The sequence below is a fragment of the Macrobrachium rosenbergii genome, chromosome 27 (assembly GCF_040412425.1).
Source record: "Macrobrachium rosenbergii isolate ZJJX-2024 chromosome 27, ASM4041242v1, whole genome shotgun sequence".
In the NCBI taxonomy this organism is placed as follows: Eukaryota; Metazoa; Arthropoda; class Malacostraca; order Decapoda; family Palaemonidae; genus Macrobrachium; species Macrobrachium rosenbergii.
In genome coordinates this window covers 40,440,264-40,459,488 of record NC_089767.1, presented here as the reverse complement: position 1 = coordinate 40,459,488, position 19,225 = coordinate 40,440,264, and the positions used below count along the sequence as shown (strand labels likewise).

Genomic DNA, 19,225 nt, shown 5'->3' with positions numbered 1-19,225 from the left:
TCAAGTGTAAAGCATAAAAATATATTATATATATATTTATATTTTAATATATATATATATATATATATATATATATATATATATATATACATTTAAATAAGTCTGTAGCCTACCCATTTAAATTTTTCACGAATATATTGTCAAGTAAGTAAGAAAGCCCACATGTTAGATAATAAATAAATTATTAAGGAAGTTGATATCCTTAATATATATATAAATAAATTTTCAATATAGCCTATAGTTTAATATTTTTCATATTCTTAATTAAATAGTAGTCTATATGTTAAATATTTTTCATAAATATGAACAAGTTTTAAATGGAAAATAAAACGTAGCAAAATGTACAAATGTTATAACAGTAAAAAGCTATAAAATTAAACAAAAATATTCCAATTTTTCTATAAACCAAAAACCAAAAGTGATCTTTACATTTGTTTTTTAAGTTTATCAGACATTAAAATTCAACGAACACGATAAAAAAACAATGCTAACTTAAAAGCCAAATGTACAAAAGCCCATAATCTAATAATTAAGATTTTATCCTATTTTGACGTTTTATGGTTCCAGGTATTAAAATGCATCCCCAAAACCAATAATCTGTTCAACTATAACTGTATCCTTTCATCAATTATGAACAGATATTTTTAGATATTTTTTCAAGAACTAATGTTAGAGACAAGTTCCTGAGTACTTTATATTTTTAGTATTTTTTACCCTGTTAAATAATTTCCATAAATTTATTCTTATAGTAAGTATTTAACTCCTTTTAAACTTATTTATATTTCAAGTTAGTATTTAGTTTTATTACCCTGGTTAAATATTTGTGATAAATAAATTTTAAGACATTTGAATCAATCAATCTTAAATATATTCCCAACAAAGCACTCAATAACTAGCCTTTTTGAATGGATTTTTCATGAAAATATGTTAAATGGAATCGAGGTAGCCGAAATGTTAAATATAACAAATAAATATACGTCTTAAACAAGTTAGAAAACAGAAAATAATATAAACTGGTAGGAAAAAATTACAAATATTATAACAGGCCACCATGTAAGTATTAAAAAAAAAAAAAAAACGAAAATCCATTCCAATTTTTCTATAAACCAAAAAATTCTCTCTCTCTCTCTCTCTCTCTCTCAATCTGCTTCTGTCTCTTTCACTGTCATAAGGAAATTAAAAATATAATTTCAGATTCAACTCTCTCTCTCTCTCTCTCTCTCTCTCTCTCTCTCTCTCTCTCTCTCTCTCTCTCTCTCTCTCTCTCTCTCTCTCTCTCTCTCTCTCTCAGACCTTTCTTTCATTGTCTTGAGGAAAATAAAAATATAATTTCAGAGTCAACATCTGAATACGTCACAGAAACAGCAAAAGAATAACTAATGAAAGAGTTCTTAGATTAACAAACACCAAAATGTATACACTTAATCTTATATATAATGAAACGTTTCTATATGGAAAGCAAGATGACACATGCATTGCGAGCGAATAGCAATTCATTGCAAATTTACATTCGCATTCATGAATAGCATCCCACAATACTACATTATCCTTGCATCTTCTCGCATCAAAATATTTTTTGGCAAAAACTGAAATTATATCTCTTTCGACATAACCAAATAACCCTAAGATTTCCATGTTTTAACAGAAATTAATGTTTACGTTCTAATTCACTATTTCAACTTTTACACAAGCTGCGAGACTTCCACCACTGCATGAAGGACGCCTGCGCGACTGCACTGTCTGCTTAGGAAGGAACCTGCAGCTTTCTTGCTACAAGGACCGTCGGTAATAAAATTCTGGAACTCTGCTGACCATGTGCAATGACCTGGCTTTGATAGATTACTTACTCTGTTCAATAAGCAAAAATACCTTCACAATGAAAAATAGATCTAGGTCTCATTACCACTGTCAAGGACATACTATAGACCATGGGTAAGAGAAAGAGATCTGCTCACTTCCCCCCAAATCCGCAATGTTGACGGAGCTTTGTCTAACTCCTTATTGCGTCAGCAGGTGAATTGCCGTAACGAGCAGGTGCCACTAAGATACGTCATCGCCTACGTAGTTACTCCACGTGGGAGGCGACTCCACCAAACTGGGTACATCTTTTCTCTCTTGGCCTTTGTATAGGGAATTAAATTTTGGCAATAATACATACAGGGATTCTTATTCTTATCCTTCCGATACTGATAAACTCGGGGGAAAAAAAGGAGAATCTTATAAACCTCATCAATTGAATGGATTCAATCTATGGGGCAAAAACACTGAAGGAACTACCACCGTATTCAGTAACACCTTTAAAAAGGTTATCTTTACTGGAAGAATACTCTGCAACCGCTTGATCAAAATAACTGAAATCCAGTCCTTCAAATGGGCAGCTCAGAATATACTGTCGGCAAACGTCAGCTTGCAAAGGATGTGAAAATAATGAATAAACTTTTTTTTTAAGTACAACCGTTATATCTATATTTAGGGCCAGTCACAAGTTTCCCGCAGAACCATTTAAAATGAAAGCCATAGAGCATTCATGCTCCTTTCACCGATGCAAGTATTTCACAGAAGTGAATTTGCTAAAGGATTTTTTTTTCAAGGAAGACTCGTTTAAAAATGAACACTGGCACATGAGTTCGGCTAAATGATAAATAACAATGTATACGGATTATTTTGCGAGGAAAATGATTTGGCGTGCATAACCCACTGTTCTATCAATGAAATCACGTGATTTGTTCGGTTAACATGAATTTTCGTCTCATCCTGAAATCAGGTTGGCTTATAAAAGCTATTAAGCATGGCAATATGGACGTTATTTCACTTTGAATACAGATTAACTTCGAAAATTAATATCACCAGAGAACAAAACTTTACAAAGAATATCAACCTTTGTATGCATTAAAATGACTATATATATATATATATATATATATATATATATATATATATATATATATATATATATATATATATATATATATATATATATATATATACATATATATATATATATATACATATATATATATATATATATATACTGTATATATATATATGTATATATTTACAGTAAGTATATATATAATGTTTATAGTATATATATTTATATATATATATATATATATATATATATATATATATATATATATATATATATGTATTATATACAATCATTAAGCTACAAATGTCGTTTAATAACTAAAAAATTTCACACACACACACACACACACACACATATATATATATATATATATATATATATATATATATATATATATATATATATATATACATATATATACATATATATATATAAAATACTAACAGGACCTCATTGAAACTGGATGTATCTGGCGGAGGTCCTGCTAGTAATTGTATTAATGCACAGATATTTGTGTAAATGATAAAATTAACACACACACATAACACACACACATATATATATATATATATATATATATATATATATATATATATATATATATATATATATATATATATATATATATACCTGATTAGTAGATATAGCAGAGACAGATAGACTAGCAGTGAAAATATCCAGCCAGAACTACACAAATCCAAATTATAACTTTGGTTCTGGAAGGAAAAATATCTGGTAATAAATGGATGACACTGTGCAGCCATTATATTGCGGTTTATGCCTGAACGCCTAATAACGAGAGAAAAATTACACACATTTTCCTCCCCACCACACACATTATCCTCCCCCCTCCCTTCCCCACAGTCTCCCTCAGGTATACAATACCAAAGAGGGTCTTGGGGAACATAATTACTCGGACAGGTATATATAGCCATGCAATGCACGTCTCTTGCATCAAGTCCTTCAAGGAACGATATCTGTCCCTCTGTGTGAAAAGTCCTAGCAATGGCAGGTAATGTTGAGTCTCTTTTCTGTTTTTATTGATACAGCACCAACAAACGCTGCAGATACTGGAACTTCTTTTTTGACGTTCCACTGTCTGACAATGTTTTGTTTCCAGCGGTTCCAGAGTTTTTTGCATTATTTATATTTTCGCAGTTTTCAATTATAATGTCGAGATTTGCGAACGAAGAGTCGGCGTAAATGTATCTAAATTCATCACTGGAGAGGATCGGCTTCTCTTAAAAATGGCTTTATTTATATCATAGGAATTACTGTATCCTCATGAGGCTCACGAAAAGTATAAATGGCACCGTTGTATATGACAGAATTTAAAACACGAAAGATGATTATTCTTCGCTTAAGTATTTTGCTACAGTATTTTTATTTTGCCTTCCCTAACTTATAAAAAAAAGAAAATATATTTCTCAATCTTAAAGCACCTCGTCTTCTACCAAGGTTCTTGTATGATACATTTATCCCTTTTATATTATCCCTGCAGGCACGAGGATATCTTGTTTTAAATTTACTGGCACCAGTGCGATATTCTGTTTACATCCTGTAACAGCATCACCTTTATCAAACTCTGACGATTTTAAGACAATTCTTTGAAACACAAAAAAGGAAGAAGCATCCAGATTTTATTTTGCTTCCATTCGTTCAGCTCTTCCATTGGGAAGACAAGAGTTGTGATCGGTTTTCACATGAATTCCCTACGCTTCTGTCCTTCGTGAGAACTACGCAATACATAACCATTTTAAAATAATCTGAATTTAGCTTATTCGCTACTGATAAATCTCTGGCCTTACCAATTTTGTTTGAGATTCCATAACCGACAATATAACACAAACACACAAAAAGACAAAAATCCTGTTTTGAAACCAAAAATATTGGACGATACAAATTTTGTAGAGTTAATAAAAGAAAAATCTTCAAAGTCAACCCCCTCCCACACCAAGAGTCACTCATTTCGGCAGATTTTTGTATTAATATTCTTCAACAAATAAAAACATGAAAGATTTTCTTTTATAATCTCTCAATGGAAAGCTTTCGCTTCAAAATGTACGATTGAATCGGACCTCTGCAACCTCTCTCGTGAAAGACTAACATTTCTCATCAAGTCTCACTGCCTCATTCTCATCTGAGATATATGTTACTGTGGCATTAATAATCGCTAATTAATCACTACACAACTACAAAGCTCATCTTGAAAGTTAAGGCAGAAAGCATCTTACATCTTCGAAGTTGTATCCCAGAAAAATGGTTACATTCTATAAAACAGGACAATGTAAGACTTGAATATTAGGCGCTTTTTCAATCCCTATGAAATTCTTATGGAAAACTAAAGCTCTAAAACTCCTATAATGAAGAGCTTAAAGTTAGAATACAAAAGTGTGAATTACACCGATACCTCAGTCCTATTCGTATTTGCACGGAGACTACAACTCGCCATAAAGAAATGATCTTCCGCGTATTTAGTCAGAGACTACAACTCGCCATGAAGAAATGATCTTCCTCATAACAGCTTTCTCCCAAACAATAATATACTCAGAAAGCAAGATATGAAGTTCACTAAAAAGGTTTCTATTTTTTCCTCCCTCTTTTTTTATTTTGTGAAAAATATTTTAAAGTAGCAACACAGATCTTAGGATGAAATTAAATATGCATTAAAAGCTCTGTATACAACACATCTCTGACTAAAAGGAAAACCAACTTTGTCAATAATTGTAATTATATTTCAAGATTTAAAAATCGACGCCAGTCTGCAAACTTGCTCAATTGCAATCTAAGAGAAGGCCTTTGCAGTATATTCCAGCTTTCCCGTTCAACATCTATGAATAACCCTTCATTTTCTAAAATTAGTTACTGAAAAATTCCAACCACAAAGCAACTACAACATTTGCAACACACCGCTTCAACTCAATCCAAAATTAACCCATTTCTCTACATCTGATAATCCAGCCCACCCTTCAGAAACAAATGAGGAGGTATTATTAGCTGGTTTCCTTAGACGTTCCATGACCAAAAAAAAGAATATATATATATATATATATATATATATATATATATATATATATATATATATATATATATACATATACACCAATTAAGAGAACAAAAATTAAGAGAAATTTTTTTTAAGTAGATAAGGGTTTCATAGGCTTGCCAGCCATCGTACAGCTATACCTTATTAATACTGCTGTTATAGAGAAATAAAATGTGTGTTTCTTCTTTTACAGTCTTCAAGATCAACCTGGCAATAGCTCTCGGGCTTTTGGCTGCTGTGAGCGGTAATGTTGTCAGTCCACGTAAGGAGACCATTTATTTCTTCCGGAAAGATTATGGGCTATATTTATCACTATCCATGAAAATCCTTTACCAAACCTTATAAATTTACCTTTTATCGAATAATTATAAGATTTCCATCATTTTTACCATTTATCGTGACTTCTTAGCTTATAAAGGAAAGTGTTTTTTTTTTAATTGTAAAATTAATTTTGTAAGATATATTGAAATATAATCGAGGTAGATGGAGAATAGGGCCGTTCTCTCTCTCTCTGTCTGTCTCTGTCTCTCTCTCTCATTTATTGCCAATTCTGAGGTAGATCCACAACCGGGCCGCTCTCTCTCTCTCTCTCTCTCTCTCTCTCTCTCTCTCTCTCTCTCTCTCTCTCTCTCTCTCTCTCTCTCTCATTGACTGCATTTTCTTAGATATGTGGAGAATCTCAGTTTTTGTCTTCCCAGAAAATACAAACCTAACCAAACATCACTTTCCAGACCTCCCCTGCCCTGCTGACAACTTAGATTGCAAGTGTTACAGCCTCTTCAGACCCTCATACAACGCAACAGCAAGCAGCGATGGCGGTCCTTGGGGAAAAGCCATTAAAGCCTGTGAGGACAAACTCCAGACGAAGGTCCCCGCTCCACCAGGTAAATTACTAAATCACCTGTTTCATTTTGTTTACAAACAAAATCATACTTAAGAAACATCTGTGTGATATGACGCACAGATGTGCACACAACTGAGCGATATGACAAAAGATGCGCACAAACATTAAACTCTATATAAATAAACCCATTTCCTTAAAGTACTGCATCAATAAGCTCATCTATAAGCTGATCACTGTTGTCGGAATAATAATGAAATCATTAAAAAAATAGACAATATGATAAAGACTCTTTTCTGTTTACTAGCTCCAACAGCGGGTACCCCACCACCCTTCCGATATAATCTCGACGGCATGTCACAAGAGTTCAAGAACTGCGTGAGTGATAACTTCTACACCAGTTTAGGAGTTGTAAGTATTAGACTGTATAAGTGTCAAGATTTTAACATGCGATATTCACCTCCAAAAGTTAATCCAAATTCCATCATCTGGAGTTTGTATAATTATATTATTATTATTATTATTTGTATTATTATTATTATTATTATTATTATTATTATTATTATTATTCAAAAGATAAAAATTGTTCACATGGAACAAGCCCATGGCGGCCACTGCCTGAAAAATCATGCTTCCAAAGAATATGGTGTTCATCTGAAAGAGGTAACAGAAAGTGTTACGAAATACAGAAAGAAGAGATCAGTTATTAGGAAAGAAAAAGTAAACTAACAAACTTAATATATAAATAGATAAAAATGTAAGAAAACCATTAAAATACAAGGAGGATAATCTGTATGCCAAGGAAGCACCACATGCACATCAAAGTCTGACGATTCTAGAATTTAATAAAGACAAGGTTATAAAACTCAAGACATGTATGTCTGTATATATACAGTATGTATATAAAAAATATATATATATATATATATATATATATATATATATATATATATATATATATATATATATATATATATATATATATATATATATATATAATTGAATCACGAAAATATAGAACGTGATGAATATATAAAGACAAAATCCATGAAGGAAAAAAGAAACAATAAAGTGTTGCAAGGCCTTTCGACTTGTAGTCCTTTACTTAGCAGTCTGCTAAGCAAAAGACTATAAGTCGAAAGGCCTTGCAGGACTTTGTTTATCTTTCCTTCGTGGATTTTTATTTTATATATATATATATATATATATATATATATATATATATATATATATATATATATATATATATATATATATATATATATATATATATATATATGAGCCCTTTCGAATTAAAAAACTCAACGGGTGGACTATATTTGCATTTGTAGATGAAAAACGGAGCCATCGACGTAGCTGCCATGCAGGCCAATTACAGGCAAAAGATCAATGCCAACAAGAAAGCTGATACCACTGACGCTCAAGTCCAGAAAATCGTCGATGCTGTTCCTGGCTGCATCACCAGTTCTGGAGGAACCACTGCTCTCAAGGTAGGTGGCTATCATAAGGGCCACTTTTTCTCTTGACTCTCTCTCTCTCTCTGACTTTATTTCTTTGCCTTTTTCTGGTATCCACAATCAACTAAGTAGCCATCAGACTGCGTTCTCCAATATGACACAGCAACATAATTTTTGATTCGGCATTACTTTCAAAAAATGAATCTCTGTTTCTTTATCTTTCACTCATAACCACGATCAACTGAATAGCTACCAGACTGCATCCTCGAGTTATGATGTAATATTGTAATTCCCCATTCAACATCAATTTTCCAAAAAGTGAATTTGTTTCTTTTCCCTCGCCTTTCTCTCATGTCCATGATTAATAGCATAGGCATCAGACTGCATTCTTAAATTATGAATTAATATTTTAATTTTCGATTCAATGTCAACTTACCAACACTTATGGCAAAACCTCTAGTCAATTTGCAACTATAAAAGCCACAAAAGAAACAAACAATCAATAATTTTTTCAGGAGTCGATTGCTTTGCCGATGAAATAATGTGTTTGTTGACCTCGTAAATTGTCAAGTAAAATTCCTCCTTTTTAGTTTTCTGTAAAAGGAAACTATTGTGCCGGCTTTGTCTGTTTGTCCGTACTTTATTCTATCCGCACTTTTTTCTGTCAGCACTTTTTCTGTCCGCTATCCGGTCTTAAAAACTACTGAGGCTAGACGGCTGCAAATTGGTATGCTGATCATCCACCCTCCAACCATCAAACACAACAAATTGCAGCCCTTTAACCTCAGCAGTTTTCATTTTATTTAAGGTTAAAGTTAGCCATAATCGTACTTCTGGCAACTATATAGGATAGGACACCACCAGGCAGTGATTAAAGCTTCTTGGGCTGCGGCTCACACAGCATTATACAGAGACCACATACAGGACAGATCTATTTTCGGTGGCCTTGATTATACGCTGTAACGGCTATACAGAAAACTCGAAGGCGCCCAAGAAACTTCGACGTATTTTTTACTCGTTAGCTTTCTAATTCGACTTTTCCTCTTTGAACAGTCCCACGATTTCATGACCTGCATGAAGGCCGCCTGCGTGACTGCACTGACTCCTTAGTGAGGAGGAAGGAGCCTTTCCCACCAATAGGATCACCGACACTGAGGCTTTCGAACCTGGCAACTGTGCAATGACCTGGCTTTCAGAGATTAGTTTCTGTTTGGAAGTCTTCAACAATCTTTCACTATGAACTCACAATTATACACAATTCCTGGTTGCCACTGTGAAGAACATTCGTTTCTCAACTCATTAAAATTTTGGCATTATTATTTCTAAGTTTTTATCTTACCCTCTTTCCAACGTCGAATATATCACTCATGAAAGCGTTCTAGCCTACGGGGATAAAAAAAATCGGAAACAGAACTGCCGTGAATATCAGCAATTACTTGATAACTCTCAGTTAATTACTTGACAACTCACCGCCAATGCAAGTAGACGCAGAAGTTACTTTCGAAAATGGTTGCAATAAAAAGCCGAAAAGACATTGCAGAGTAAATATATAATCTGCCAGCATCAAGGGGCGAAGGAATATACAAATACACAATTATCTGTACGTAGTAAAGTTTGAAATAGTTTGTTTCACCAAAGAGAGGGATTTTTCAATGAAAGTCATCGGCTCTCTATACACAATATTGCACAATCAAAGGTAAATCCCAGCGTATACCATTTTAATGCACTGGAGAAGATACGTGGGATTTTTGGCTGGATCCCTCAGACGGTAAGGTATGTATGACAGTTGCACTGAATAATCTAAATATCCCAGCCACATGCTTTGGAAAAAACGAAAAAAATTTTCACCAGAACCGGCTCAGTAAGTCACGGGTTTTGTTTCAATCATTTCTTTATGGACTTTGCTTGAACCTGCAGGATAATTTCAAGATGAAATCCACTTTTCATTTGCACTGCCCTCGGAATGGAGTGATTATGCTGTCATTTCATGCGTTAACTCATGAGAAAACTGACTACTTAATGAAAAGCGACCCAGGAATTAACCGATAAAACCAAAATAACTTAAAGAGAGAAAACCTGCCGCGAGGCATACATGAGAATCGGGATACAACTTTAGGTCAACGAATAAGCGCTGGGACCTCTCAGGTCATTCAGCATTGAAAACAATGTTGAAACAAACGTTACTAGAGGTGGAAAGTACGATGGAAGAAAGAGAATATGAACGGAGGTACAACAAAAGGAATGGAAGGGGTTGCAGCTAGGAGCCGAAGGGACGCTGCAAAGAACCTTAAGGAATGCCTACAGTGCACCGCGTGAAATACACTTATGGCGCTATCCCCCTTCCTGGGGTATGCATAGGAGAAACTGTCTGTATGTCTCTATGAAACCATCATTTAACGAACAGCGGGAGCAAGATGTCTTTCCAGACCCGATGGCATTTCTTTCTCCTTACTGAGGATGATAAGACTGATGCTGGTTTGAATGTTAATGCTTTGTGTTCTATTACCCCGTAATGACCTAACACCTTTGCCGTTTGGCTGAGGATCGTTCCACTGTTTGGAACGCCATGCGCCCGTTCCTGGTGCTAAGCCAGCTCAATCTAACAGCAATTAATTTTGTCCATTACTTCCCCGAATGTCCAAGAAAGGCAGCATTGACGTAAATAAAGAAATATAAAAATAAATAAATAAAGAAATAAATATTGTAAATAAATTAACAACTGCTTGTTAAAACAAAGCAGCGTAACAAGGGCAATTCAAAGTGCCGAACCTGGCTAAGCCACTACTAAGGGATTCAGAGTCGATGAAACACTGTTTTTCGGCAACACCTTTTTATCAAAGCATCGGATAAAGGTGGAAGTTGGTAAGTGTATATTTTATATACCCTACCTAATTTTTACAAGTATTATTTACTACCTGAGTTCAACAGTTCTGGTACTTATCAGAGTAAAAATGTGTTTCCTATGACAGAACCATCAAAATCGCAGGTAAGGGTTTTGAACACAATAATGACGTTAACCTATGACGTCATGAGGGCTCCACCCACAGTGAAGAGAAGTTTACATATGGGGAAAACGTCTCTTCACTGTGGCTCTGCCCACTTGCCAATGATATATTCACTAAGTTAAGTATATCTTAGTTTAACCAGACCACTGAGCTGATTAATAGCTCTCCTAGGGCTGGCCCGAAGGATTAGATTTATTTTACGTGGCTAAGAACCAATTGGTTACCTAGCAACGGGACCTACAGCTTATTGTGGAATCCGAACCACATTATAGCGAGAATTGAATTTCTATCAGCAGAAATAAATTCCTCTTATTCTTAATTGGCCGGTCGGAGATTCGAACTCGCGGCCAGCAGAGTGCTAGCTGAGAACGGAACCCACTCGCCCAACGAGGAACTTAACGATATATTCACTGATTGGTATCAGTACCCATACTAAGCTTCAGAGATGTCATGATGGCGAGGATCGTCCCCTTGATTGCATTGTCATTCTCAATCATATTATTATTATTATTATTATTATTATTATTATTATTATTATTATTATTATTATTATTATATTACTCTTTTGTGGAGGTTTCATCGCAACTTCCACAGCAGTTCTTGGGACTAAGTTGTTAGCTTGAAATGCTTCCATTTTCTTGATATTTGTATTGTTTCTACTTTGCAAATAATTCAATGTACTGTATGTAATTCATCCACATAATGAACCAGTCTATAGCTCATTTGTTAGATCTACATCTATTCAGGGGTGGAATACAAAAAGACAATCGGTTTTGTTTTACTTCAGGTTTCGACATTATAGCCTTTTATTTGCCGCAGCAAGAGATGAGTGTTGCCAGGAAACTATTACCCACTGTAGAAATAATTACCTATTTACGCTACAGTAAATCTTGCCATGGGTCTTCTCGCTTGTATGCGAAGTGGCATGCCGAAATACAAATGCAGTCTTGCAACCACGGAGACAATTCCAGATCCTGCTGGTCATTGTCGAATTCACCTGTTAAGTGACTTACTGAGTTACTGGTCTACCTGGTGGATGGGCGGAGCCTCATGACGTCATATGTTTACGTCACAAATGGTTTTAGGATCCTTGTCTGTGATTTTCTCGGTTCCGGCATCGGCGCCTTCATTTTGCTCTATGAATATCAAAACTATCGAACTTAGGTACTAAATACTTGCAAAAATTTGGTAGGGTTATAAAAATACAATTGCCAACTGTCACCTTTATCCACTTTGGTAAAAGTTTATCCGAAAATGTTTTTCGGCTCTGAAATTAATGAATAACAGCACTAAAAAAGAATTCAACTTTCTTACAGGAAACTAACGAACAGACACGAAAAACATGATAAATCACAAAAACATTCTAATGTACACAATAAACAGAACATCCACAAAAACACTGTGCACAAGTATGAGTAACGACAAATCTTTTCTATGAACTCCATGGTTTTGACGTAAGCATGGGCGTCTAAGTATTACATCCCGGAAGTGTCCAGAAAATCCCAACAACGGGGTTTAAGTTGAACATCCCCTTCCGTCATACAGCAGCAGGAAGCCAAGTGAGCGCGATAATCACCAAGCTTCCATTCCTTTTTTTTTCACCTTTTTCGGGTTGACAGGTTCCAATGGGGCAATTGCAAGCAGGGCGCAGCAAAGATAAGCAGTGTTGATAAGTCACAGTACAGAGCGGGAAATTGCGCCATCAAAGCTGGTCCATATTGGATCTGAGGTTGAAATTCAAAATGGGTTTGCAAAAGCTTTCTGGGGACAGCAGTTTCAAAGTTTACATTCCACAAGCTTCGTCTGAGTGGACATCCTGGACACCAGAATCTACTTTCCTATTCTGTATAATCAATAAAGCTGATAATATAGCAGCTACCTAAAATATTTAACCACTTAAAATTGATTTCATAAAATACGATTTAAATAGAATAAAATACCAATAACAAGGAAGACACACAGACAGCCAAAAATCTATAATAATAATAAAATCTGAGTGGGTCTTTCTTGTTTGTCCACCCCAGTGGGGGCTGGGTAGGTAGAGGATCGGGAGGGTAAGGGAAACATGACACAATCACCTTCCTCCTGAAAACCTGTCTGTCCGTCCCGGGTGGGGCAGGGTAGGTAGAGGATCGGGAGGGTAAGGGAGAAATGACACATTCACCCTCCTCCTGAAAACCTGTCTGTACATCCCGGGTGGGGACAGGATAGGTAGAGGATTGGGAGGGTAAGGGAGAAATGACACATTCACCCTCTTCATGCAAACCTGTCTGTCCGCCCCGGGTGGGGGCAGGGTAGGTAGAGGATCGGGAGGGTAAGGGAGACATGACACATCCATCCTCCTCCTACAAACCTGTCTGTCGCCCCAGTTGGGGCAGGGTAGGTAGGGGATCAGGAGGGTAGGAGAGACATGACACATCCACCCTCCTCCTGCAAACCTGTTTGTCCTCCCTGGGTGGGAGCAGGGTAGGTAGGGGATCGGGAGGGTAGGGGAGAATGACGGGCAGCACCGGGTTCCAGTGCAGCGTGTGGCGCACACCATCAAGCTCGTATGAAATAGGAGCAAAACCCACTGCCCAGAGGACTAAACTTACAGAGCAAAGAAAAAAGGAAAATTCAAGGTGTGAGTCGTAATGAGAGTACAGGGTTGCCTTTCTAATTTCTTAAGTACTAAGAGGTTTAACTCACTAAGAAAAAATAATTGCTGTGCCTCCTAAAAGATCAAAAGTAAGCATACCTTAGTTTAACCAGACCACTGAGCTGATTAACAGCTCTCCTAGGGCTGGCCCGAAGGATTAGGCTTATTTTACGTGGCTAAGAACCAACTGAGTACCTAGCAACGGGACCTACAGCTTATTGTGGAATCCGAACCGCATTATATCGAGAAATGAATTTCTATCACCAGAAATAAATTCCTCTAATTCCACATTGGCCGGTCGGAGAATCGAACCCCGGGCCAGCAGAGTGCTAGCTGATAACGGTACCCACCCGTCCAATGAGGAACTATGGGGAGTACAAATATGAGACCGAGGGATAAGAATTACCAACTCAATAAAAAAGGTAAACTTGATTTCCTTGATTTGCAGTCAACTAATGTCTGATTAGGGACGCCTACGATCCATCTCTAATGAAAACGGGGTTAAGCAATAACTTCATTCCCTGACAGGAATGGGAATTAGGATGAATATATACAATGCAACGAATGAATATGACGGCATATCATATATTCATATTCTTTTCGCATAGTCACTAGTTAGTGTTTCGTGGGAACCGTTTTCTTTATATATATAATTTATTTGCGGAGCTTCGTTTTCTTTCAGTATAATCGCTGGACGAACTATTACAGAAATGCGATCGATCATATTTTTACCTAAATTTTGTCTCTAAAGCGCTCCATAACGTACATTTCTAGAATTCTGCCTAAATGTCTGGTTTTACAGCGCAGCAGAATGTACATTGTTAAAATGGTAAAAGCTCGTTTCCGGTCCGAACTCAAATTCCACGTGACAAACAAAATTTTTCGACAATTTTCTTGCTGTTTGCAATTGTCCCACTCAAGATTTCAACCGGAAATCACTCGTTGTCAAGTTTCCAAACCTCAGGCCCCGTGTTTAGTACCAGCCCCTTGGGGACGTACGTAAAACATAAAATAATAACGGCAAATACCATAAACTTTACGGTGAACGCCATAAACATAGCGCCTTACATTGTTTTTGGATGTTACGGCCTAAATGACTTAAGGCCGGAGTACTTGATGGTACAGAGTACAGAGTACTTGATGGGATGTTCGGACCGGAAACGAACATTGTAAGTTGATATATCTTATCAATGATGATACAGACATTTTCCCTCCACACAAAAAATATTACTACTGAAATAATAAACAGATAATCTAGGTATTAGTATTATCAGTGATGATACCTACATCTTCCCTCCAAACAAAAGTATTACTACTAAGATCATGAACAAATCATTTAGATATTAGTATAAGGCCTCAGACATTTTAACAGTGTGCTTAATTTGGACTAATGCATTCACAACAAGTAAGCAAAGTGCATTTGAAAATTATTCATATCTTCAAACTCTCCATGAAGATTTTAACCGTTCTGCCGAGCAACCGTTATAATGAAGGTTTTCGGTACTTTTCACTTCTTTGATAGAGAAACCACTACTTTTATATACAATGAGCAAATTATTTTTATATACAATGAGCAAATGATTTTTATATACAATGAGCAAATGATTTTTATATACAATGAGCAAATGATTTTTATATACAATGAGCAAATTATTTCTAAAGCCCCAAACGTAAAACTTAAGAAAGTACAAAATGCGGCCCATGAAACTTTAACCACGGCCCGGTGGTGGCCTATCCTACATAGTTGCCAGAAACACGATTATGGTTATGGCTAACTTAAACCTTAAATAAAATAAAAAACTACTGAGGCTAGAGGGCTGCAATTTGGTATGTTTGATGATTGGAAGGTGGATGATCAACATACCAATTTGCAGCCCTCTAGCCTCAGTAGCTTTTAAGATCTGGGGCGGACAGAAAAAGTGTGGACAGAAAAAAAGTACGGACAGAATAAAATGCAGACGGACAGACGAAGCCGACACAATAGTTTTCTTTTACAGAAAACTAAAAATGAAGTTCAGAATGTCGATAGTCTTGTTATCTAATTAATTTCTTTTCGTTTATTTTGCCGTCTAATTAACCCTAACAGCTGGCGGGATTCCCAAAGCAATTGAGCAGAACAAGAGGGAATAAGGAAAAGCCATTCTAAAAATTATTTCAGAATGCATAAATTGCGTTATTGGACAGGAATTTGGAGGTAAGAGAACTCAAAATAATGGTTATATATATGTATATATGTGTGTGTATATTATATATGTGTGTGTGTGTGCGTATGTACTTCAGCTGGGGTAAAGAGGGTGGCAGTGAGGTAGCAACCTCATTCCTCAAGACCCACTGAGAATGTGAATACTCCTATTCTTCATATATATATATATATATATATATATATATATATATATATATATATATATATATATATATATATATATATATATACATAATATATATATATATATATATATATATATATATATATATATATATATATATATATATATATATATATATATATACATAATATATATATATATAATATATATATATATATATATATATATATATATAATATATATATATATATATATATATATATATATATATATATATATATATATATATATATATATATATATATATATATATATATATATATATATATATATATATATATATATATATATATATATATATATATATATACGTGTGTGTGTACATACATACAGAGAGAGAGAGAGAGAGAGAGAGAGAGAGAGAGAGAGAGAGAGAGAGAGAGAGAGAGAGAGAGAGAGATGGGATTTATGGATGTAAATACGGCGACCTTGCCTAGAGGTTTGCAAAAGATGTATGGATAATCACCGCGCTTGAAAAGCAATCACTACCATACCGGGAAAATGACTTAATTATGGTACCATGTATACTTATTCAGTCACCAATTCACATACCGGCATTCCAAACCAGAATGTTAAGCTCTTCCTTAGGAATTACATTTGAAAGCTGTAAAACTAGACTAAGGAAAAAAATCTTACATGGTTCTTCTTTTAAAAAAAGGGGAGTAAAGTTTTGAAAATTATATATATGCATGTTAGACTAGCATCTAGAAAAGCATTACATTCCGCAAGTGATGCAGTCATCTCAAGGCCTCCTAAAATATACGTAATGCTCAAAATTTCCTCAAGGTTGAGGAAAAATAAAAAAGAAATGGGTAAGCCAGTGCAAATTTAACAAAAACAAAAATCTTTTTATACGAGTGTGACTAAGACAAACCATTCTCGACATATCGGGAAGTTGCTTAAGGAATATTCAGATCCTTGACAAGTTTAACGTGCTAAGTTCCCCTTTCAAGGTGTCAGCATTTACTTCTTTATTTTGTTTCTACTTTCAGTTTATAAATTTAAAAAAAAAATTCCGTTTCCTAACTGATAAATTCAATGTAAAGTTACTGAATTAAAATACGGTAGAAGTTCTAAATCCTTCAACTTAATTTGGACTGTTAATTTACTGTGATAACTTGAAATGAATTTCCTTTTCCTCACTGATTAATTTATCTTAAAGTTCCTGAGTTAAAATGCAACAGAAGTTCTAAATCATTTCAACATAATTAGCATTAGAAATTGGCACCAGAGACCCGCCCCCCTCCAAAGATTTCCTCCAGCTGTTCTTTTACAATGTTTTCACATTAGCCTCTCGTATTCATTATATCCAAGGCTTTCCTTTCCATACTTGCACAATTAATTTACGCATCGGAATTCTCAGAAAAGCAGCAAGCAATTATGAGAGCGGAACTCTACACGGACTGAAATACAATGCAAGCAATCAAACCCCTTCTCCAAGCAAGTAATCTCCCCCAGTCACTCTTCACAGATATGGATTCCTTTGACGAAAGGAAAACAGACTAAAATTATTCAGGGTAGATTTTTCCTCCGTATGTGCAACTTCTTACCAGAAACACCAATGACGTAGTTTGCTATTTCTGCTGCGCTAATCTGTATTATTTTCTTATGGCGAGAAATTGTGGAACTATCTATTTCCGTATTTCTGTTGCGGAGGATAGGAAGGGTTTTATATCTACTGCCTCTGTATTCTTTGAAATCTATATAATAATAAAATCCAAGTGGATCTTGTCTGTCCTCCCCCGGGTGGCAGTAGGGGAGGCATGACGCAGCCACCCACCGCCTGCAAACTGGTTTGTCCGCCCCAGGTGGGGAATGGGAGGGCAGGGGAGACATCCGCCCTCTTCCTGCAAACCTGTTTGTCCGCCACAAGGGGAAGGTAGGGGAGAATCCACCCTCCTCCTGCAAGGGGTAGGTAGGGGAGAATCCACTCTCCTCCTGCAAACCTGTTTGACCGCCCCGGGTGGAGTCAGGAGTGTAGGGGAAAGGCGGTGCCGGGTTCCAGCGCGAGCAGCGTGTGCCAGCAAGCTTGTGAAAAAATAAAATACGATACTAACAGAATTTATCAATACAATTATGAGCTACGAATTAACTGTCTTCCAGAGACATTCGCACGCACGAATCTTGACTGACAAAACAGTAACATCAAAATATGACAAAACAGTAACATCAAAATATCCCAAACAACAACTTCAATCACATTGGAAATGCTTCAAGCACATGTTTGACAGTTTATTATAATCTGTCTTGTCGACAGGAGTCGGGTGGGTCGAGGTTTGAAACCCCAGTTCTGCCGGAAATCACTGTGCCTTTGTTGACATAAGCAGTAAATTAGGTACCTGGAACATGGCGAAGTGTGGTGAGGAACCTTATCCCAAAATACTGTTTGATAGTCGGAAGAGAAACAGGTTCTACAGTAACCCAAATTAGGTCGAAAAGGGCTCCCGCACGCGCGCGTTTGAAGCCGTTGGAAATCCTTATATCTTGAAAAAGACGAGTAAAAAATGCGCCGAATTTTCTTCGGCGCAATCGAGTTTTCTGTACAGCGTACAATGCTGTATGAAACTCTCAGCCCCGGCCCATGAAATTTTCAGCCACAGCCCAGTGGTGGCCTGTGTTGTTGGAACCTACAGCGGCGCCAGATCAACATTCATGGCTGACTTTAACCTTACATAAAATAAAAACTACAGAGGCTAGAGGGCTGCAATTTGGTAGGTTTGATGATTGGAGGGTGGATGATCAACATACCAATTCACAGCCCTCTAGCCTCAGTAGTTTTTACGATCTGAGGGGCGGACAGAAAAAATGCGGACGGACAGACAAAGCCATCTCAATAGTTTTCTTTTATAGAAAACTAAAGAAAAAATTTAATATATTGATATGTAAACTTATGTCTTATGTTGTCACTCAGACGGCAATCAGTGATATAGGCAGGTTTTCTATGCGAAAAAGAGAAAAACCTCAGGCTAGTCAATCGGC

General features: G+C 35.8%; 2 protein-coding genes across 3 annotated transcripts in view; one reads left to right on the top strand and one right to left on the bottom strand.

The window, feature by feature from the left end:
• Lrp4 (LDL receptor related protein 4) overlaps positions 1-19,225 on the bottom strand; it is a 409,566-nt gene that overhangs the window by 204,638 nt on the left and 185,703 nt on the right. The window lies entirely within an intron of this gene.
• Positions 3,834-9,578, top strand: LOC136853691 (uncharacterized). The gene is made up of 6 exons (XM_067129634.1): positions 3,834-3,884; positions 6,112-6,180; positions 6,650-6,802; positions 7,067-7,170; positions 8,091-8,249; positions 9,270-9,578. Exons 1-6 carry the CDS (start codon positions 3,878-3,880, stop codon positions 9,324-9,326), a joined length of 549 nt encoding a protein of 182 aa, XP_066985735.1. The 5' UTR covers positions 3,834-3,877; the 3' UTR covers positions 9,327-9,578.